We start from the raw sequence: 23,306 nt of genomic DNA, 5'->3' as shown, positions 1-23,306 counted from the left end.
CCGCTGGCGAAGGGGAAGTGCCGGGCCAAAATGTCGAGTCGGCGTGGTACCTCTCAGACGGCACCGCCGTCGACGAGGCAGGTGGGCGGATGGATGCCGCCGCTGTTAACCGGATGAAGCGGACGTTCCGGTTGCCGGGCTCGGTGAAGCTGCGCCCGCCGACAGCGGATGAGAAGGCCTCGATGCTCTCAGCGGGATGTGCTGCCGTGCACGAGGCCATATTCCGCCAAGGAGTGACATTCCCGCTGGTGCCCAATCTCCAAATTCTTGTGTGCGAGTTTGGCCTTGCCTTTGGTCAGATCTGTCCCAACATGTGGCGGTTGATGTTGGCGATGAACTCCTTGTGGCGCTTGTCGGGGTGCGAGGGGCCTACCGTGGCGGAAGTGCTTCATTTCTACGAGCTAGTGTATGTGAAGCGCCGAGGTTGCAGAGGGTGTGTGAACCTGAGCCGCCGCCAGGGAGCGCCCAAGTTGATTGAGAATCTAAGGGACTCAATGTCCTACTGGCAGGGGACCTTCTGCGTCGCCACAGATGGCTGGGAATATCACACCAGGTTGAATGTGGAGGGGCCGACGTTTAAGACTAAGTCGGAATTCCAGCCCATCCGAGGTTGGCAACTGGTTTCCGCTAAAAATAACTGGCGGGTTCAAACTTTTGCAAACCTGCGCTTTTTGTTAATGACTATTGTGTTTGTGCAGCGGGACTGAGGTACATTTTGACGCGCGAAGAGGAGTGTCGCGTGGCGAGGATCCGTGGCTGCTGGCGGAACCGCAATTTGCTTGACTTCCGTCTTCTGACCGGTTGGGAATTGCTGGTCGACCTGCGGCTAACTCGTTCTATTGGTGAGAACATTTCCGCCACACCTCTTTTTTTGTAAGTGATCCGGACTGACGGGTGTTTGTGTTTTTCTTTGCAGAAACCCCGCCCGGTAACAAATCTAGTCGCGACGCTTTCGAAAAAGCAATGGATCGTGCCGAGATAGAAAATTTTCTGGAGGCTATGTATGCCGAGGGGCTGGCGGCCCAGCAGACGGTGGTGAACCCGGAGACGCTGGTGCTGAGCCAGTCCGAGGTTGCGGTGGAGCTGCCGATGCCGCACCACTCCCATCTGGGTGAGGATGGTCTGCCGGTAGTACAGGCGGATACTCAAGCGGGCGGCGGGGATAGGGGGATTGTTGCTACCGGGCCGCGGGAGCGGATGCCTACCACCCGGCGCGGTCCTCAAAAGAAGACGGTGCAGCCGACGGAGACTGCCACCGAGTCCAGGGGTGAGCCGCCGGTGCGGGTGACGAGGGCCGCTGCTGGGACACAAAGGGCGCTGGAGAAAAAACGCCGGCAGCCTGACTCCCCCGTCGAGGAAGAGGAAGAAGGGGTGGTGATCGGAGTCCGCCAACAAAAGAAGGCCTGGCAAGCTGCGTCGAAGGTTGCAGTGGCGGAGGGAGAGGCGGCAGCCGCCAATGATCTGGACTCCTTCGCCGAGTATGCGCCATTCATGACAGAAGGGGAGCGGGCGTTCCTTTTCCATTTGTGCGAGCGGCTGGGGTTCGGGGGTCTGGCGGGCCTATCGCGCCCGACGGCAATTGACCAATCGCCCTTCAGCTCGGCGTTTGGTCAAATATCTGCGGGATTACATGGTATGTTCGAGGCGGCGTCTAAGCAGCCCCGGATTGAGGAAGAGCTCAGGGGAGAAATCGGAGGTCTCCAGAGGGAGTTGGCGGAGGCCAAGGAGAGACTGGCGGAGGTCGAGCGGGGACTGGTCAAGGCGGAGTGTGATTATGCGGACGCTCGTGGCAAGCTTAATGCGGCCATCCGGCGGGATCTGGAGAGGAATGAGCGCGTCTCCAAGTTGGAGCAAGAGATCGCGCTGCTGCAGGAGCGGATAGCCGCTAAAGATAAGAAGCTCATTATTGTGCAGCGGGAGTCTGCCGCCAGACTGGATGAGGTGCAGCGGCTGGACGGGGAGGTTAACCGCCTGAAAAATGAACAGAGTTCCTCTGCGGCCGCCGCCGTTGAAGCGTTCAAGCTGTCGGCGGAGTATAAAAAGACATTGACCGAAGCGGCGAAGTCTGGGGCCCGGGCCAATATAGACATGTTGACGCGGAAGGGCGCCATTGACTTTGCAAAGGCGTCACAGCCCGACGTGCCGGTGGTCGAGAGTGTCCCGCCGGAGACAGAAGTCGTGCCTGACCCTGCGGCGGGTACTCATTCGGGCAGCGGGGAAAGTGGCTCCCATCCGCCGGAAAGGTCCCGGCAGACTCCCCAGCAGACCCCGTCGGAGGTGTCACGTGCCGGATTTCTGGAGGCACACACTCGGGCGGATGGTACTATAGAGACTCCCAGTCCGACAGCTCGAGGGTCCGATCAGGCGAGCCGATCGGTCGTGCCGCCGCCTGTTGAAGCCGTAGAAGCTGAAGACAACCGCTGAAGCTAGCTGAGACTTCCATAGTTTTTTTTTTTTTTTTTTTTGACACTTTGTAATAATGAACTACTTTGGGTGGGGAGTCCCAGCCCTGAAATGAAATTTCAGAGTTTGACGTTTGTCATGATGTGTTTGTACCGCTAGAGTTTTGACGTAGAGATTTTTCTTTTGCCAAGCAATGAAACATTAAAAGAATTAAAATTGGTCCAAGTGCACCACGTAGCGGACGTGGTCCGCTGACGATTCCTGGCGTTGCCAGTTGCCCTCAGTGCTAGACTTGGTAACAATGGTTTGAATAATTCCTCGTTTCATTGATAGCTGACTGATCAGCGTTTACAAAAGAAGGGTAGTACCCGTTGGGTAGCTTCCCTTAGCTAAATATTGAACAAAAATTTAGCTAAGTCAAGATGCTCTTGGGTAGCGGCATGACTATTTGTAATAATACTGAAGGTGCTCGGTATTCCAAGGGTGGGTCGTTGTGACGCCATCCTTGTCCATTAAGTAGAAGGTGCCTGGGCTAACGACTTCCACAATTTTGTATGGACCTTCCCAAGTTGGGCGAAGCTTTGTTGGCGGTGGAATGACTTCCTTCATTACCCAGTCCCCCAGTTGGAGGTTCCGGGCCTTAACTCTGGCGTTGTAGAAACGCGATACCCGCTGCTTGTTTTGCAGGTTGCATAGGTGGGCCTTGTGTCGCTTTTCCTCCAGGAGGTCCTTGTCCAGGTTGATGCCGTCAGTGTTGGTCTCTGGGCGGTAGCCCTCGACTCTGGCGGTAGGTTGAGAGACCTCAATAGGCAGGACAGCCTCCGTTCCGAACATCATGCAAAAAGGAGTTTCACCAGTTGCGGAAGTTGGGGTTGTTCTGATGGCCCATAGAACTTCCGGGAGTTTCTCCGCCCATAGACCCTTTGCTTTGTCGAGTTTTTTCTTCAGCAGCTTTTTGATTATCTTGTTTGCTGCTTCGACCTGACCGTTGGTCTGGGGGTGGGCGACAGATGCAAAACTCATCTTAGTACCCAAGTTGGCGGTGAAAGAGATGAGCTCCTTGTTGTTGAATTGTGTGCCATTGTCGGTGATTATCGTGTGTGGGACACCGTAACGGCAGTAGATGTTCTTCCAGAGGAAGTGAATTACCTTGGCGGTAGTTATTGCTGTTAGTGGTTCCGCCTCTATCCACTTGCTGTCGTAGTCGATAGCCACTATGATGTACTTGAACTGGCCCTTGGCGGTTTGAAATTTTCCCATCAGATCCAGGCCCCAAGTTGAGTGGATCCATGGAGCGACGATGACTGATAGTGGTTCCGCCGGTGCATGCGGGATGTCAGCAAATTGTTGGCACTTGTGGCATGATCTTGATACTTGGCGGGCATCGTCGCCGAGAGTAGGCCAAAAATAGCCTTGTCGCATTGTGCGATTGGCTAAGGATCTGGCGCCTGAGTGGTTTCCGCATTCTCCGCTATGAATTGCTGCCAGAACGACCTTTCCCTCCTCTGGGGTTAGGCAGCGGAGGTTGGGATGGGTGAATCCCTGGCGGTACAGCTTGCCGTTCTGGATGTTGTAGCGGGTTGCCCTCCGCTGGAGTTGTCGCGCCTTAACTTTGTCTTCCGGCAATGTGCCATTGCGCTTGTACTCAATGACTTCGTCCATCCAGCTGGTATTGACCTCAATGTTGAAGATCTCCGCCAGGGTTTTTGTGATACTTGGCTTGTCAAGACACTCCACTCTTGTGTTCGCTGGACTCTGATGTGGCTGGGCGGTTGCCAGTCTTGCCAGTGAATCAGCCTTGGTGTTCTTTTCCCTGGGGATTTGTGTGATGTTATGAAATTTGAATTTCTTGAGGAGTGTCTTAACGTACCCCAAGTATGCCGCTAACTGTTGGTCCTTGGCCTGGAAGCTGTCATTGACCTGGTTAACGACCAACTGGGAATCACTGAAGATGTTGACACTGTCAGCCCCTGAATCGATGGCGAGGAGTAAGCCGGCAATGAGTGCTTCGTACTCCGCCATATTGTTGGAGGCTTTGAAGTTGAATTTTAGCGCGTATTCCACATTCAGCCCCCCAGGTCCTGTGAGGATGACTCCGGCGCCGCTGGCCTTGGCGCTGGCGGAGCCGTCCACATGCAGGTTCCAATCTGATTGTAGGGGAGCTGGCTCCTTAGCGGTGACCATTTCCGTCCCGGGCTCATTCTCCGTGCTGGGATTGGGCTGACGCTCAGTGAGCTCGGCGATGAAGTCCGCTACCGCCTGGCCCTTCATGGCGGTTCTTGGCTTGTAATCTATGTCAAATTCACTGAGCTCGATGGCCCACTTGCTGAGGCGCCCTGAATGTTCAGGGTTCTGCATCACCTGTCTTAGTGGTTGATTGGTCAGCACGTGGATTGTGTGCGCTTGAAAATACTGGCGGAGGCGTCTGGCGGCAACGATGAGTGCAAGAGCTAGCTGTTCTAAGGGTGGATACCTTGTTTCTGCCCCGTTCATGCCTCTGCCGGCATAGAAAACTGGGAGCTCGTCCTGTCCCTCCCGCCGGACAATGGCGCAACTCACCGCTGATACCGATACCGCTAGGTATATGAACAGTGTCTCTCCCTGCACAGGGATAGAGAGTAGTGGGACTGCTGCTAGGTAATCCTTCAAGCCCTGAAACGCCGTCTGACACTCTGGGTTCCAGTTGATGACTTTCTTGTGAGTCGTTTTGAGGAGCTTGAAAAATGGGGCACACCTGTCAGAGAGCCTGGAGATGAATCGAGAAAGGGCGGTTAACTTGCCCTGGAGGCACTGGACGTGTATCTTATACTCAGGGTCCGCCAGGTCGAGTATGGCCTGTACCTTGTCCGGGTTAGCCTCGATTCCTCGTTCACTGACAATATAACCCAGAAATTTGCTGGCGGTGACGCCAAAGAAGCATTTTTCTGGGTTGAGGCGCATGCCATAGGCCAGGAGGATGGTAACTATGATCTTGAGATTTGCCACATGTCCGCTGGCCTTTATACTTTTGACTAACATGTCGTCCACGTAGACCTCGATTATCTTGCCCAAATGTTCAGCGAACATAGCATTCATCAGCCGCTGATAGGTTGCACCGGCGTTCTTCAGACCGAAAGGCATGACATTGTAGCAGTACAGCCCTTTGTCGGTGGTGAAGGTGGTACACTCCTGATCGCTGGGATGCATCTTGATCTGATTGTAGCCGGAGAAGGCGTCCATCATGCTGAGGAGTTCATGCCCGGCGGTCGCGTCGACCAGCTGGTCAATGCGTGGCAGAGGGAAACTGTCCTTTGGACATGCCTTGTTGAGATTTTTGAAGTCGACACACATCCGCCACTTGCCGCTAGGCTTCTTGACCATGACCAGGTTGGAGATCCACTGGGGATAGACTACCTGGCGGATGAATCCAATGCCCTGGAGTTTGGCGACCTCTTCTCCTATGGCGCGGTATTTCTCCTCGTCGAAGGCCCTTCGCCTCTGCTTGATGGGATGGAACGATGGCTTGATGGTTAGCTTGTGTGTGATGATTTCGGGAGAGATACCTGGCATGTCCGCATACGACCATGCGAAAACGGCGGCGTTGTCCCGCAGGAATTGAGTGAGTTCTGCGGCCACCTCTGGGTCTAGCTGAGCTCCTATGCGGACTGTCCGCTCTGGGTGCTCGTCAGAGATGCTGATGACCTTCAACGATGTTTCCGGATTGACCGGTTCCTTCCTTACATATTTCTCCTCCTCATCCCTAGGATCCTCGAAGATATCTGGTGGCGGTGCCCGATTTCCTACCGTTAGGATTTCGTGGCGGCGGGTTGACCGCGCAATGGTGGTTGAGTAGCACTCTCGTGCTAATTGCTGACTTCCCTTGACACAGCCCGTGCCGTTGGGTGTGGGGAACTTCATGAGAAGCATGTATCCGGCGATGATGCATTTGAGCTTGTTGAGTGCCGGCCGTCCTATGATGGCATTATACGAACTGAAACAATCCACAACTATAAATTCAGTATGCACCTGTGCCATACATGGACTGGAACCGACGGTTAACCGCATGTAATCAGAACCTAGCGGTTAAGTGATATCGCCGGAGAAGCTAAGCAATGGCTCATGGTCTTGTAGTAGTTTCTTGTTCCGCCTAAGGTTGTTGTAACAACCGCTGAATATGACATTGACAGCAGATCCGCTGTCCACCAGGATTCTTCCCACTGACCATCTGTCGAGAATGGCATCGATCAGAAATGGGTCGTCATGGGGTAGATGTACTCCGCGCTCCTCCTCCTCTGAGAAGGTGATGGGCTCCCAACCAGACTTTGGGAGTTTGGCAGATCTCTCGTAGTGGATGTTGCAGACTTCCTTTGGGTGACTTGCGCGTGCATACCGCTTTCTTGCCCTGTGAGACATGTTGGTGATTGGAGCCCCGCCATCGATGGTGTTGATGCGGCCCAGTGGCTCAATGTTGGCAATCACAGGTGGCGGTTGGCGCACCTTAAACTGATCCATCTTGCCGTCACGGTACATGGTCTCAATGGCCGTTTTGAGAGCGTTGCAACTGTTGGTATTGTGACCGCTGTCCTCGTGGTATTTGCACCACATGCCGGTGTTTTTTGGCTTACCCTTTTTGGGGAATTTCGGTGAGGGTGGCGGTGGTATCTGATCCTTACATTGATTGTAAATTTCCTCGTACGAGGCTGTGAGGACGGTGAATACTGCATACCGCTGAGAGGATTCCGTCTGCTTGTTGCGATTGTCCCCATGGGATGGGCGGTTGCCCTTGTAGTGGTTGTCTTTCTGCCTCTTGCTTTGATAACTGCCCTGCTGCCATTCCCTCTTCTTGTCAGCTGGCGGTGCAGTGGGGGCTTTGCTGGCGGTCTCCTGATGGCTGGAGGAGGGTTGAGATGACTTTGTTGGTGTTGCTGGTGGCGGTGGGGTTTCTCCATATGTGATAAATTCCGCCTGGGCATGAATGACCGCCTCACTCATAAGGTGATCATACGCCGCATTGGGATGATTGTAGTTGAGGTGATAGAGGAATGGTCCCTTGAGGAGTCCCTGCCTGAAAGCCGCCGAAGCCATCGTTTTGTCGAGATCGCGGCACTGAGATGCTGCCGCTCGCCATCTTGTGACGAATGCCTTCAACGATTCGTCCCTCCCTGCCTGACGCCAAACAACTAGCTCGTGTTGTGATGACCGGCGGACAATAAGATGAATCGAGAGAGGAAAGCATGAGATAATGCGTGGAATGAGTCGATGGACCCTGGCGGACACTCAAAAAACCAACTCATTGCCTCACTGTCCAGCGTTTCGCTGAACAAGTGGCACAGGGTGGCGTCATCGAACCCCTTGTTGTTGGTGACCTTCTTGAACGTGTCCATGTGGACGAAGGGATCGGTCTTACCGCTATAATGTGACATTTTTGGGGTCTTTGCAAACGCTGGTCTGACGGCTTGCAAAATTGTAGCGGTGAATGGGCCTGGCCTGGACGCGAAGAGTGGGTTTGGGGCTGGCGCCGGGGTGCCTGCCTCTGCCAGGATTAGTCTCCGTTCTAATTGCTGCATCCTCTCCAAAATTTGGGTGGTTGCGTCGCCGGCGGGGCCCGCTCGGGCGCTCCGCGGAACAAACCCCCGCCCGGGAATGGGTAGATTGCCCTCAGTCCTTGCTCTAGTCCTCGAGCGGTGGGTGCGCAGCGATGACTCCGCCTCCTGCTCCAACAGTTGTGGGACAGGGGGTGGTCCCATTCCCGCCAGCTCAGGTGGGTTTGGCGGTACCTGCATTTGCACGATGGGTCCTATACCAGCGGTAGGCCGGCTGTGTCTGGTGCTGTGTGAATGCTCACTTCGTGCGGGGTTGGCGTTTGCGTCCAGCGTCCGCCTTAGCTCGTCGAAACGTGTCATCAGTGTGGCCACCTGGTGTTGGGCTTCCGCCTTCTCCTTGCGTTCCTGCTCGCGCTCCCTGTTTGCTTTGTGGAGGTCCGCGAGCGCCAGCTCATACAAGGCGGTGAGGTCCTGACCTGGGGGACGGCTGCTGCTTGGATTTGTTTCACCGCCTGGGTTGACCGGGGTGTTGAATAGTGCGCGGTTGATGTTTGCCGCTGGGTGGGCGGGTTGGGGAACGGCGGACTGGTCTGCCTGCTCCTCGACATTTCCCCCGCTACCGTTAGTCATGGTAATTGTGATGGGATGACCTTCTGTTCAAGGATTCCCACAGACGGCGCCAATGTTAATGTCTAAAAGTCTAGCGGTAGCTGGACTTTAGTTAACGCTGATCCGGCGGGCGGATCGATACCTCTGTTGTTGGTGGTTACCGTTACCTGTCAAGTAAAATACAATGGGCGTCAGAGGGAGACCGCGCTGGGCGGTCTTCGACTCTCCGATGCCTAAGTTAGTCAATGTATTTATGTTGACAAAGTAACAGTAGGTAAGTATTGAATGCGTAATAAATGAGGAGAGAGGAGAGGACCTTTTATAGGTGAGGAAGAGGATGATCTTCTCCTTGTTTTCGATGTGGGACTGATGTGCTTCAGTTCCCAGTTTCAGTAGCTTCTGATGCTAACTTGACACGGCGCGTGGCGGCGCGTCTGCGGTGCTTTGGGGTTGCTCCGGGGCTCGGGCGGTAACCTGGCTAGCTGTCTTTACGCCAGTCACTTATATGGTGGGCGTTGATACCCCTGGCGGTACAATGAGCGTGGCTCATTATAGCTAATTATGCTTGCAAATGCACATGTATGTACAGTGACAACAATCCCTGGAGGAGGAGCCATATGAGTGAGTGCGAGTGAGTCCTTTAGTTAGCCTGAAACAATTACATGCACACACAGCTATCTCTGGGGTTCATTAAATTTTTGGACTGAAGGGTTGCTCTGTGTTGTACTATAAAGAGTGAACTGTTCAAATTAGAAGCACAAATTGAGTCAAAATAAGAAAAAGGCTCAATCACCCACAAAACCAAATTCAAATCCCAAAACAACTCAGATAGATAAACCTAAAGTATCTTCATATGCAGCACCCATAATTCTTTGGATGGAAATTCAAAACCAATCAACCAAATTTGAACCCGGGACTTATTATTAAACCAAGCCCCAAATTATAAATCCAAGCGTATAATACCAAATCAATCAAAACAACATCAACAGATCCAAGCCAAAGAATCAAACCACACCAAAAAGATGAACTGGCTATTGCTCGAAACTCCGGGAATCAAAGTCCCAAAGCAGCAGAGGGCGAATCGAAGTAGCAGAGGGCGGATGGAAGCAGCAGAGATCGAAGCGGTGGTGGTCGACTGGCTGTCACTGCGGTGGGAGAGAGAGCTGAAAGTACGATCAAACAGGCAGCAGAGAGAGGTTCTCGGAGAGAGAGAGAGAGAGAGAGAGAGAGAGAGAGAGAGAGAGAGAGAAGGTCTTAGGGCTGAGGACTGAGGGCAGATGTGATTTTGAGAAAGAGAGGCGGGAGCTCGGGTGTTTTGGTCGAATGGAGAGGGAAAGAGTTTAATTTTTGATTTTTGTCCGAGTGTTGAAACTTGAAACTTTGAAAGTCATATATCTAACCCTAGCTAAATTAAACTTGCAGCGGGAGAGGGGAAAAAGAAAAATCTAACTTCAGACAACAGCATTTAGGGTGCATTGTCTGAAGATAATGTGACAACAGACGAATAGAAACAGTTGTGTGAAACACAAATCAGACAACAGCATTTAAGGTGCATTGTCTGAAGATAATGTGACAACAGATGAATAAAAACAGTTGTGTGAAACACAAATCAGACAACATCCTTTAGCAAGCATTGACTTAAAGATTATTGCACAACAGACCACGAATAACAGTTGTGTGATTGAAAACAATCAGACAACATCAAAAATCAACCATTGTCTGAATAAACCTTGGACAACATTGAAATAATAACTGTTGTCTGAATCGATCCATTCAGACAACATCATAATATCAACCATTGTCTGAAAAGTAATTGCACAAGAGCTAAGTAATGACTGTCGTTGGATTCGAAAATTCAGACGACATATATTTTTTTGCTGTTGTCTGATTATTTCAGACGACAGTTAAAATGTTTGCTGTCGTCTGATATGTGTTGTCTGATTGAAAAATTGGTGTAGTGACTGCTCTCTCGAGCAAAGACACTTCATCATCTTTCCGAAGCTCCCCAAGCTTCTACCCCTTCTCACTTCTACCAGCAATACCATATGAAGTACAAAACCTATAATTCAGACAAAGCAACAATATTCAGTTATGCAACTCTAAACTAAAATGTTACATTCTATGTTCTTTCAAAGTGATTAGTTAATAGCACAGCTAATACTATGCACAACATTGGATATCTCCAGAAAAATCTAGCAAGTACAAAAATAGCTTCTCTGACAAGATCCTGCTCCCACATAAGACGTTTTCAGTGGTTCACAGCGAAATACCCAAAGAGAATAGAAATATGGAAATGGTAGTCACAAAACAACATCAAAATTACAATACAACCATAATTACCTCTTCTTCAGCAGTCTCTAGACCCCCCTGAACCCAGAAGGGGTTTCTGTAGCCAGCATTGTACAGCACCTCACAAGCAGCTATAGATCTGCCAATAAAATGTGACAGTAATGAAATTGGTGAGCAATATACAGCGTAGATTACTTTGTGGGCAAGAATATAAATGAGAATATCCAGTGCTCAACTTTCTGCTAATTTAGATCAGTAATGAAATTGGTGAGCAATATACAGCGTAGATTACTTTGTGGGCAAGAATATAAATGAGAAAATCCAGTGCTCAACTTTCTACTAATTTAGATCATTACTTTGTAGGCAAGAATATAAATGAGAAAATGACCACATGATCTTCATTATGTTTGAATAACAGAACTGTTTGCCAAAAGCCTTTCTCAGTGTATTGCTTAGTTCTATTTGGACTTCCTAGAAAGTTTTTGAGTCATAATTAAATAGGAATAACAATGTAATAACCATATATACTATGTATGCAATCAAATCACTGGATAGCATTAATTGTATGAAAAATAAAATACAGTTATGTCAAAGCAGAAATTCCAAATGCCTCATAATATTTAACCAAACCGCACCACTTACAAAATGAATTCCTAACAACCTAAATAAAGTGAGCCTATTTCCTTTCCCCATACACCTAGATATCTGAAAATGATACTTGTGAGCCTAGAAACTGATTAAGGCACAAACTTGGATTAACCAAACGCCAACGCCTCTTAAAAACTCGAGAAATACCAGATTGAAGACAAAACAGATGCATGTAATTTCTAGATTTTCCAAAAGCTAATACAGGGTTTACAATCTTTAGACAAACAAGTAAAGTAGAAGAATTAAGCAAGGTTCAGTTAAACAATTCCTTACTTCAATCATCTGGAAATAATAGGGTAAAATTTAGCGATGGAAAAAGTAACACAACTGAACCAACTCCAAACTAAATTTCACAAATGAAAAACTTAGGCAACTGACAGGTAAAACTCGCAGCCATAATGCCATGATTAAATCAAAGTATAAACAACAAGAAACATAGCAGAGTTCTACAAGGACTTTCTTTCTTTACTTTTCAATATGATAAAAACAAAGAAAGATGCTTTAAAACTACAAGGCCAAATCAAATGCTGATGAATTTATAAAATAAGTGCACAAGATCTCATCGCCAACTCAGTTGGCTTAGGAAGCCTTTAACAGGTTGCAGTACCATGTTGGTATCCTGTAAAAAGGCTGGTAAAACTTGAAGAGGCTTCACCCATGTAAGCATGCCAGAAATAATAAGAATTGATCGCACTGATAATTATGTGCAAGTTATTCTATCACTTGATTTTTGCTGAAAACATATGCCAACAAATTGCCCCTTAAAATAAACAATAGAGATGGAGAAAAGAACACTTCCATTTAACAAGATAACCGAACAACCATGCACATGTGAAGCAACAATTAAAAGTTCTATCCATTGCAATGTTCTATTTCTATTTCATACCCTTCTGAATCTATGTAATCAATGAACTTAACTCGTGCAGTACTAACAACATCAAGATGAAAAGCAAGAAAGCCATGGCACAGATTGAACTCATTGAAGTGACTCCAAAACTGACATACTTGTTATACGCCAATGTAGGCACACCACTCCACCAACCCCCTACACAAAAGCTAAAAAAAGAATTTAACATTGTGGAGTAAAACAACCAAAAATAAGAAGCAATGATAAGTTTCAAGTCAGAAGCCATTTGATTAACCAAGGGAATACTACCTTCACCCATAACATATTGTAAAGATATTATTTCAACTATTCATTAGGGAGCCACAAAAATTGTCCCGAAATCAAAAGCATAAAGCATAGCAGTAATGTAAAACTAGATCATAGTTAAGAGAGACAAGATAGCACAATACCCATAGTGAATCCCATAATCTTTCTATAAAGAGTTCCAACATCGAATTTGTCACCAACATCAAATATTGGAATCCAGGTTGAGCCTTTGACCCATGCCTATAACACACTTGAGAAAATTTAAGCATAGTCACAAAAACAAATATAAAAAGGAAACAATATTAAGCTGTGTCTACCTTTTTGTGTTCTATAGAGGGACAAATTAACATCAAGAAGGGTTTTGTTAGATAGTTGAATTGCATACCCAGCTTCCGTTGGTGTTAAAGGTTTAATCTTTCTGTCCCTAATCTATATCAAACAGTTAAAACTCCAAATAACCACATTAATATATCTAAATGCAACATAAATCATTACAATCTGTAAAGTAAAAGAGGAAGTCTCTCTCTTTCACTCTCAGTTTCACATCATACCAGAGCATCCCATCTTTTTTTGGTAGCAGCCATATCTCTCATTTGCTTCAACTCGAAATCTTCATTGTCAGCTTGCATTCTTGTAGCACTCCTACTCTGAATTGGAAACAACCCAAGTTAGAAAATAGACAAGAAAACTTAAATAAGAAGAGAAACCCAGTAACCAGAACATGACAAAGGTTGAGAATTTACTTATAAAATGGTGGTTCTGTAAGAGGGTCATTTCGGTATTGAAGAAGAGCTTGAACAATGGTTTGTTTCATATGGTAATTTGGTGGGTTTTCGTTTCTGAAAACTAGAGCACGAAATGGTGTGAGTATTCAGAGACGGAAATCCCAGAGCTTCTATTGGAGTCAGAAAGTGAGAGTGAGAGTGAGCAAATTACAGAGTCTTGGGATTTGGTTATCTTCTTCTTCGTTGCCTGTCGTTTGTTGGCAACTGGCGAGTATGAGGCCAATGAGATATATAGCTTCCACGCCAAATACCAACCTGTAGATCCACGCCCAGAAATCACAAATTACTAGAATTATCACAGACCTAGATCTATCATTCAACTTCAGAATTCCCCCCAAGTAAAAACAAATTAAATGGTGAAAAAAGTTAAGAGGAATAGTTACCAGAAGCAATGAACAAGACGACGAGTGCGATTGCGAAGAGAGGACGAAGAGTCATGAAAACCCCAAATCGAGTAGCCATCGACACAAATCGAGTAGCCCACAAATCCCCAAATCGACGTTGTAAACCCAGAGATCAAAGAACCCTAATCTAATCCAATAGCCCAGAAGAACCCCATTTTCGTTCTCCTCATCTTCAACTTGAATCTAGTGTTTTGAGAAGTGGTGATGGCTAAGATGGGTTTTGCGAAGATGGGGATGGTGTTTTGCGAAGGTGGGTTTTGAGAAGAAGATGGCTAAGATGGTGTTTTGCGAACATGGTGATGGTGTTTTGCGAAGATGGGTTTTGATTGAGAGGAAGATGGTACCAGCGTTTTCCTTTAAGAAGTCCACCAAATGTTTTGCTGTGTGTTAGAAAATGGCTAGGTGTAATGAGTTTGCCCTAGTGTGGGAGGACAAGGCGCATTAAGTTGTTTTCAATTTTTTATAATAAACTCAGACAACGCATAAATGATGTTGTGTGGTCTGACTGTCTACTTTATACTTCAGCTGAGGGACCAAAGAATGAAAACTCCCGCCTATTATGTGCAAGTACAAACTCATTTTTGGCCCTAGCTAGGATGGCTTTTACATTCACACAACAAAAATATGTCGTTCTGTTGTAGGAGCTTACAAATCATTTGCCAAAATTTGGTCATTTTGGGGGGAATGAAACTCATTCTAGGGCACATTAAATATTTCCAATGTAATCTCCCTCAATTGGACAACACAATTAAACTGCATGTTGTGTGACAATTTCCAAGTTCCAATCCTACAACACATATAAGTATTCTGTTGTACAAGTAGTACTTTGGCAGGGCATATGACTTAGAAATTGGAGCCAAATATGAGTAAAGGTATGGGGAAAAAATCCCGCTATTTTTTTTTTCATTCAGACAACATAACATTCTTTATAACTGTTGTGCAATATTCTTCTATCTAAAAAATTTTGAATTGTAACATCTTTGCACAACGAAAGTTTCTTAAACGTGTTGTATGAAGCAATTTCCATCAACACACAACGGAAATTTTTTTTTCGTTGTGTGAAAAGCGTAGTCTGTTGAGGTTTTTGGTGTAGTGTTCTACAAAAGTTTACAAGATAATTAAGCTATGTTTTCTTCCTCTACTTCAAGATAAACTTTGAAGGGATCTTCTTCGTTCTACTTCACGTACCAATTACTCTATTGTTGTTGCAAACTCTTTCAATAACTTCAATAGCCACTGCACAAAAAATGCTTAACTTCAATAGCCACCGCCCAATAAGATGCTAATCTATTTCAATAGCTTAATGTTCAAGACAAAAGAATGCTCACTGTCGCCTTCACTCATTCTTTCTTCAATCAGATAAAGATGAAAACCAATATAAAATAATGATTGTATACTATGATTACAGATCTGAAAAATTATCAGACATTTTAGTCCAAAACAATCCTAAAGCTTATACCAATCACTTGACATCAAGACACTTACTGTAAAGAAAGAATATAAATAATACATTTGAAGATTGGCATTAGATTGACATTTCCATTCATGCATCTCCTAAACCATCATCATCTTCAGTGCTTCCGTCCTCTTCTACACCAACATAAACACCTGCACTAAGGAAAACAAGAATTCAATTGAACAGGCATAAACCGCCAATTAATTTGGAAGAGAAAATATATTATTAACAGCGCTGTATTGTTTTCACTCATGATAATTAGACAACAATCAAACAAAGATCTAATATTCAGACATGTAAACATAAGATACTAAACCCAATGTAAGATACTAGCTTCAACTTATATGTCTAGCACCAACTTGCTTCTTCTCTACAAGCATAACGCAAAACTCAACATGGATGTCAAGAAATCATAAGTTTCAAGCCAGTATATATATCCAGCTAAATGCTGGTTTAAGACATGTAAGATAACAGGGTGAAGTTCCAATAAAGCTGTTTATCATGACTTGCACAAACACATGCTGACCTCATATGAATTCCAAAGAATAGTCATAATCTTGTAAATCAACAAGGAGCTCAGGACCTTTGAAATACCTGCAAAGTGTGCAATCAGGGAACATCATAAGGTTATGAACAAAAAGGTAGGAGTTGTAGTCAAAACATAAATTTAATGCCAAGAGTTTTCACAATGCTAGTTCAAATGTAGGAGTTGTAGTCAAACCATAAACAAGAAACGTGAGTAATCCTAAAGGAACACGAAAAATGAACAAATGAGACCCAAGTTCATGAAGAGGAGCGGTTTAAAACAATATATTCTCCAACTGTTGTCATTGGGATTAGCACTTCAATTCTGGAATTCTTTTACCTCTGTCACTGTCACTAAGGAACTGCTAAGAAACATGTTAAGCTAAAGCTATTGAAACAGCAATGTACTCTGTTTGGTTTCCTTGCTAGCCTACAAACAATACTTTGATCGTGTTCTAGCTCCAATGAACTAAACAAACAAATCCCAGGATCCCTAATTCACAAGCCAAAACAGAAAGAAACAAAAAATCCAAAAATCTGATTTAATAAATAAAAACGCAGGTCCCCGGATCAGAACAAAAGCAGAAAAAAAAACCTCCAAAACAGAAGAAATCAAAACAAACAAGGAATAGAGAATTAATTACCTTGAGGAGGTCGTTCATTGTGCAAATGAAGCTGAAACGCAAACAGAAAATTGAGAAATCCAAAATTCTCTCTCTCTCTCCCGTTACCTTCGTGAGGACCTGGTATGTGTGGGTTACAGTTAGCTAAAAAGAAAGTGCTCACATTTAAAATCTATTCTATCCTGTTCTCACATACACTTCAAGAAGCATTTTAAATAAACTAATTCTGATCCACTAAACTAAAAGGCCAATGAACTAGAACCAAATATACCGTGAACAATACTTTTAATGTTGCCCAAATACCCATGTAAAATTAATTGAAAATTGACTGCCTTCCCATTTAATATTGTTTGCTTCATTCAATAGGCAAAAACCACCTAAGTGGAAAACAAAGCAACTCCTACTCACAATCTGCAGCTCACCGTCCTGATTTTCTGAAAATGAACAACAAAATACGAATCATAAATAACAAAAGTACACTATGCATACATGTAATGTGTGTGCTTATATAGATATAGATATATATGTACTCACAAAATCAACTCCAATGGTGCTGACGTAGCTGTCCACATAGGAATCGTCCTGAAACCAAAAGAAACAACCAAAATACAGCAAAATGAGCACTAATTACAGCAAAATGAACCTCAGAACCTCAACATTGCTTCCAATTTTTTCCCAAAAATTCACAGAAACAAACTAGCTCACATATTTGATAAAGAAGAAAACAAAGTCTAAGAGAGAGTCAAACTCATAGCGAAAGAAAAGGAACCCCAAACGCAACCGTCCAAACAAGAAAAGGAACCCCAAAAACAGTAAAACCAGCGGAAAACGCCCAGGCCCAGACCACCATGCTTCACCAAACCCATAAGGACAGCACCACTAACAGCAATCCCCAGCATTAGATGGCCTCCTTGGGCCACTACGCCGCTTCACCACATCTCTGCGTCGCCGCGCCGCCTCAACCCAACGAAGGCCACCCCAGAACCCGATCCATGTCCGAACCCAGATCCGAAAAGGAGCCAGGTCCGCACCAGCCTCACCTCTGGCATGGGATCGAGCATCTAGTCGCCACACAGATCTCCGATGCAGCAAAGACACCAGATATCGCCGCCGGCAAGCCGTAATCAAGCGCCGTCCCTCGTCTGCCATCGGCCACGATTTGGAGAAGACAGATCAAAAACGATCTGCCAGACCCGAGCTCGGCCCTCCTAACTCCAGCCATGGAACTCGCTTCCGCCAACGACAAACGCTGCCTTCCCATACCTACATCCTCTCCTAGACCGGAATGCAGAGCGGGAGCGCCAGTGGCGTTCGGCCGAGAGAGAACTGACGAACTGTACTGTTTTCTCCTCTCTCTCTCTCTATCTCGCGCGTGGGGCGCATTCTTCCTCTCTCTCAGTCTGTTCCGTAGAAATTTTTGGCATAAACTTTTGTACAGCTTTGTAGAGTGATTTTAACACCCAAATCGTATCTGCAAAATAAGTTGAAAACTGGCTACGGCAATGGTAGCGAAGCAAGAATGAGGAAAAACTTTTATGCTACGGCATTAAAGCCGTAGCAATTGAAGCATTTTTATGCTACGACTCTCATTTGCCGTCACAAAATAATTTTAATTTTGCGACGCCTTGTTTCCCGTAGCAAATCTATGACCAATGGCGACGACATTTTGGCGCCGACGCTAACTGTGGTGGCCATTGCATATTTTTTTTTGTAGTGCCAAGTTTGAGTTGGTTCGGACCAAATCAGAGCATTTTGACAAATTTTTTTAAAACTCGATTCAAATGTTAATATGCTCATATGCATATTATGTACATTATTTTGCTCATCAATTATGATTAGCCTTGGTTGCAGCTTAAAAAAAAGTTGCTCTTATTGACGTATTCTTTTCTTCCTTGAGTACGATTGTCAATGTTATTTGTGCTTCTCCAAAACATCTAAATGAATTTCATGTTGCTCAAGTAATGCATATTATAGAATCGGTGATCGATAGTCAGTGAGCGTGAAACCGGTAGAGGACTTAACCAAACTGGTACCTTGCATCGACCTGGAGCTACTCGTTGGGGTTCTCATTTTACTTTTGTTTGTGACTTGATTGATAAGTATGATGCGACATGTACAGATCTTGAATTTATTATGGATATAAGTTCATAGAGTCTTTACTTGCTGAAGCTAGTGGTGCTTACAATGCAATTAGGTCATTTCAATTCATATTCATCTTGCATTTTTTAAAAGAAATTATGGAAGTTACTGATATCTTATGCCAAGAACTGCAACATAAATCTCAAGATATCTTGAATGCTATGAATCTAATAGAAGTTACAGTGAATTCTATTCAAAAATTGAGAGAAGATGGTTGGGAAGATTTTCTTGAAAAAGTGGAGTCTTTTTGCAAGCAACATGATATTGATATACCTGCTATGGATGGTCAATAACTCAATACAGTGTGAGTACACGTCACTGTTATTGTCAGCAAATAAGCATAACAACTGAGCATCATTATGGTGTCAACATATTCTATGCTGCAATAGATTTTGAGTTGGTAGAATTAAATGGTAGGTTCAGTGAAAGAGCAAAGAACATCTTATTCTTAGCTCATCTTTGGACCTTGTAGATGTTTAAGACATTTAACATTGATACTATTCGCACACTTGAAGAAAAACTTTATCATCAAGATTTTACAAGACAAGAGTTGCATATTTTGTTAAGCGAGCTAATCATTTATGAATCTGATGTACCTCATTATGATGTGCCAAAGAATGTGACTACTCTTTCTGAGTTATGCAGAGGATTTTTTGAAACAAAAAGATGACAGAGATATCAAATGATTGATCGATTGATTCATCTTGTTTTGACTTTGCCGGTTTCTACAACAACTACAGAAAGAGCATTTTCAGCTATGAAACGTATTAAAACGATATTGTGTAATTAGATAGAGAATGACTTTTTGGCTGATAATATGATTGTCCACATTGAAAAAGAGTTGGCTGAGAATTATGATATAAATTCAATAATTAAAGATTTTGCTTCTATTATCAAGAGTGTAGGGTGCAATTTGAGTAGGCATGTTCTTTTGTCTTAGACTTTTGTTATCGAATTTCTGTCAAATGTTATAATGTTGATTTTTTTTAATTAGTTAGCTATTTGATTGTTTGATATGTGTTTAATCTAAGATGTGGTTTGTAGAACTTGAAAAAAAAAACAACTAAAAACTAAAAGAATTAGAAAACTTAAAAATCCTAAAATCCTATTCTAAAATCCTAACTCCACCATTGTTTGTTACAACACTAAATTCAAAAAACTTAATACCTTAATAACTATTCAATCATCCATAATCCATAACGAGTTGTTATTCCTAATCCCCCATTGATGCTACATGAATGCCAATGCGCTTTGCAAATTATAGAATTAGATCTGCTTCGAGTTTTTTGTCTTTGCCAAGCCTTGTTTTTGACTTTCTGGGTCAGCATCTTGGTAGTCTGGTCCTTGTTCTATTGCGCTACGCACTCACTGACATAAGCAGACCCGTGAAGTACCCCCACCTGTGTGTGGAATTGCAGCCAACATCATCTCTAATTAATTTACCATACGTATCCAAATTAAACTTTTTTTTGTTTAAATTCGTATCCAAATTAAACTTGCCTATGCCACTAGTCTTGAGGGTTGGACAATATGGGGCCTTATAAATACCATACTGATATACAGATTAGACACCACATCCTATATTTTAAATTTTTAATGTACTCCAAACCATGGAACCCATCTTCTTCTACTCATCTCTCTCCATTATCGTCTGCGTGTTCATCTCTCTAAAGCTGTTTGGACGGCGTCGTTACCCCAACCTCCCTCCAAGCCCTTCCTTATCTATTCCGATACTCGGCCACCTCCACCTTCTTAAACCCCCAATCCACCGCACCTTCCACCGCCTCTCGCAGAAACATGGCCCCATCATCTCCCTCTGGTTCGGCTCCCGCCGCGTGGTCATTATCTCCTCCCTCTCGGCCGTGCAAGAATGCTTCACCAAAAACGACATCGTGTTGGCGAACCGTCCCCCCACACTCTTAAGCAAGCACTTTGGGTACAATCAAACCACCTTGGTGGCCGCCCCCTACGGCGATCACTGGCGCAACGTTCGCCGTATCGGCACTGTCGAGGTCTTGTCTGCCGGCCGGCTCAACTCGTTCTCCGAAATCAGAAAAGTCGAAGTCAAGCATTTGCTGCGCAAGCTTTCCCGACATGCAGAAGAAGAAGAAGGTCGTTTTGTGAAAGTGGAGCTGAGGTCTATGTTGTTTGAGCTGACCTTCAACAACATAATGACCATGGTGGCGGGGAAGAGGTATGTCGGGAACGATGTTGCGAACAAGGAAGAGGGGAAGGAGTTCATTGAGATCATGGATGAAGCCTTATCGTACAGTGGGGGAACCAACCCCGGAGAATTCATGCCCTTTTTGAAATGTTTTGGCGGTAATGGTTATGAGAGGAAGTTGAAGAAGTTGGGCAGGAGAGCAGATTTGTTCCTGCAGCGTCTAATTGATCAGCACCGGAACAAGAGTGCTTCGGAGAGTAAAAACACCATGATCGACCATTTGCTTTCTCAGCAGGAGTCACAACCTGGGTATTATACTGATGAGATTATCAAAGGACTTATACTGGTTAGTAAAAATTATTATATCCCAGCCTCGCCTTTTTCTGTTATGTCCAAAATTACGGTCATAGTGGTTCACCATTTAGTGTTAAATATCTACTTTATAAGCATCTTCAACGATCTAATTTTTAATATATATATATTTTTGAAGTTATTAATTAACTCGAGTTAACTTTCAGAGTCTATTATTGGCTGGCACTGATACATCGGCTGTGACAATAGAATGGGCTATGTCTAATTTGCTAAACCATCCGGATGCCTTGGAGAAGGCTAGAGCTGAACTGGATGCTCAACTTGGTCAAGAACGCATAGTAGACGAACCAGACATCTCCAAACTTCACTACCTACAAAGTATTATCTCCGAGACTCTTCGATTGTACCCTGCGGCACCGATGCTAGTGCCACATTTTGCATCAGATGATTGCATTGTAGGTGGATTTAATATACCATGTGACACATTGGTATTGGTCAATGCGTGGGCCATACATAGAGATCCGAAGTTGTGGGATGATCCTGAAGGCTTCAAACCTGAGAGGTTTGAAACTGGCAGCAAGGACGAGGCACACAAATTTATGCCATTTGGAATGGGAAGAAGGGCATGCCCCGGAGCAGGATTGGCTCAACGTGAGATTGGCTTGACTTTGGCCTCATTGATTCAATGCTTTGAGTGGGAGAGAGTTAGTAAGGAGGAGGTTGATATGACTGAAGGGACAGGACTCACCATGCCTAAACTGGTGCCATTGGAGGCCATGTACAAACCACGCTCATTTCTTAACAAGGTTTTCCATTGATTAGTGGACAATTTTTATACCAAAATGTATTATTAAACGTCATTAAGTTATGTGCAGTTGGTTATTTAGAATAACTAACACCATGGAGATTACATACACAAATATCATGAGATAGGTGAGATGAGGAAAATATTGTCGATTCTACTAAATAAATGTATTAGTAAATTATAAGCTATATAATTTGTGTACAATATTGTACAACTATTGTTATTGTATAGTGTATATTGATGCCTTTGTTTTGGTTTTTGGTCTTCAATTCATTAATTTTTCTTTTATATCAATTCTCAATATTTATTCTTTATATACAAATGAGATTGAAAGATGAATATCGATTGAGGTATATTTTCCCATTTTTATAATTTTTACTAAATTTATTCAAACACTCTAATTTTTAATTTATAACAGAGAGCATGAGGTACCTCTGATATATTAAGGAATTTATTTTTCTTGACAATAAAATCCCAAAGAGAGAGGGGGAGGTTCTAATTCTAGCCTTTATTTAAATGGTATGGTCATCTCCAATGGGGCCTTCTACTGTGGCTTTTATTTAATAATATTCCACATGACACAGTGGTACTGGTAAATGAGTGGGCGATAATTACAAATCCTAAGTTTTTGGTGATTTTGAAAGAAAATTTGAGAGGTTGACACCTGCAGTAAGGATGAGGCACACAAGCTCTTTCCATTTGGAAATGGGAAGAAGGAATTGCTCTAAAGCAATCTTGTATAGACAAAGTTGGCATGACTTTGGCTTCCCAGGCCTTGTACACAATACCTGTCACACTATGGGAGCTGGCCATGCCAGAAGTCATTAATTACCTTAATCGCAAAGGGGTGGATGCTTATTAATGCTTTGAGTGGGACAGGGTTAGTGAAGAAGAGATTGATATGACTAAAGGCAAAAGGCTTACCATACGTCCATACCTAACGTTATGTCTTTGGAAGCATTGTGCACATGGCGGGTCATGACTTTTTGGATACCTGAGGTGCACAACTAAAATGTGGCTTCATATCAAATTAGAAACTACTATTTAAGAAATTAGTCTTGCACATGAGACTCTCTCTCTCTAAATAGTAGAGAGAGAAAGTTGATCTGAGAAAAAAACTCCCTCCTCCCCCTTCTCTTTTGCCCAAATCTTGATCCATCTGGATCTAGATTGAAGGCTTAAGAGTTGGGGGAGGTCACTCTTTCTTCCCTTTCAGCATCCTAAAGACTACTGTTCTTCTCTCACCTTTGTGGTCTTTTTGCTCCATTTGTGGTTATATTTGGCTATGTCCAGTTCTTCTCTGGAGATCGGGAGGACCTTGTTCCTCATCTTTCATTTTCTTTCTTTCTCTCTGTCAATCAATCCCACATCTTTCCAGATCAATGTTTACCCAACCCCAAAACAGTTCTTCCATTTTCACTCCTAAACTCCAAGAAAGTTATGGTGGCTGCGATGATAAAGTGCAAGGC

At 44.5% G+C, this 23,306-nt stretch overlaps 1 protein-coding gene across 1 annotated transcript; it reads left to right on the top strand.

Annotated features, from left to right (window-relative positions):
* Positions 1-20,133: 20,133 nt before the first annotated feature.
* On the top strand, positions 20,134-22,096 carry LOC112187873 (cytochrome P450 81Q32). The gene is made up of 2 exons (XM_024326829.2): positions 20,134-21,066; positions 21,239-22,096. The coding sequence occupies exons 1-2, from the start codon at positions 20,167-20,169 to the stop codon at positions 21,848-21,850; spliced, it is 1,512 nt and encodes a 503-aa protein (XP_024182597.1). The 5' UTR covers positions 20,134-20,166; the 3' UTR covers positions 21,851-22,096.
* Positions 22,097-23,306: the final 1,210 nt, after the last annotated feature.

Source organism: Rosa chinensis, chromosome 2 (assembly GCF_002994745.2).
Source record: "Rosa chinensis cultivar Old Blush chromosome 2, RchiOBHm-V2, whole genome shotgun sequence".
Lineage (NCBI taxonomy): Eukaryota > Viridiplantae > Streptophyta > Magnoliopsida > Rosales > Rosaceae > Rosa > Rosa chinensis.
This window is presented reverse-complemented; position numbering and strand designations above follow the sequence as displayed.

Bases quoted from the DNA above. Each gene is read 5' to 3' on its own strand.
- LOC112187873 (XM_024326829.2), top strand. From the start codon at position 20,167: ATGGAACCCATCTTCTTCTACTCATCTCTCTCCATTATCGTCTGCGTG. The intron at 21,067-21,238 runs GTTAGTAAAAAT...GTTAACTTTCAG, and splicing joins TTATCAAAGGACTTATACTG to AGTCTATTATTGGCTGGCAC.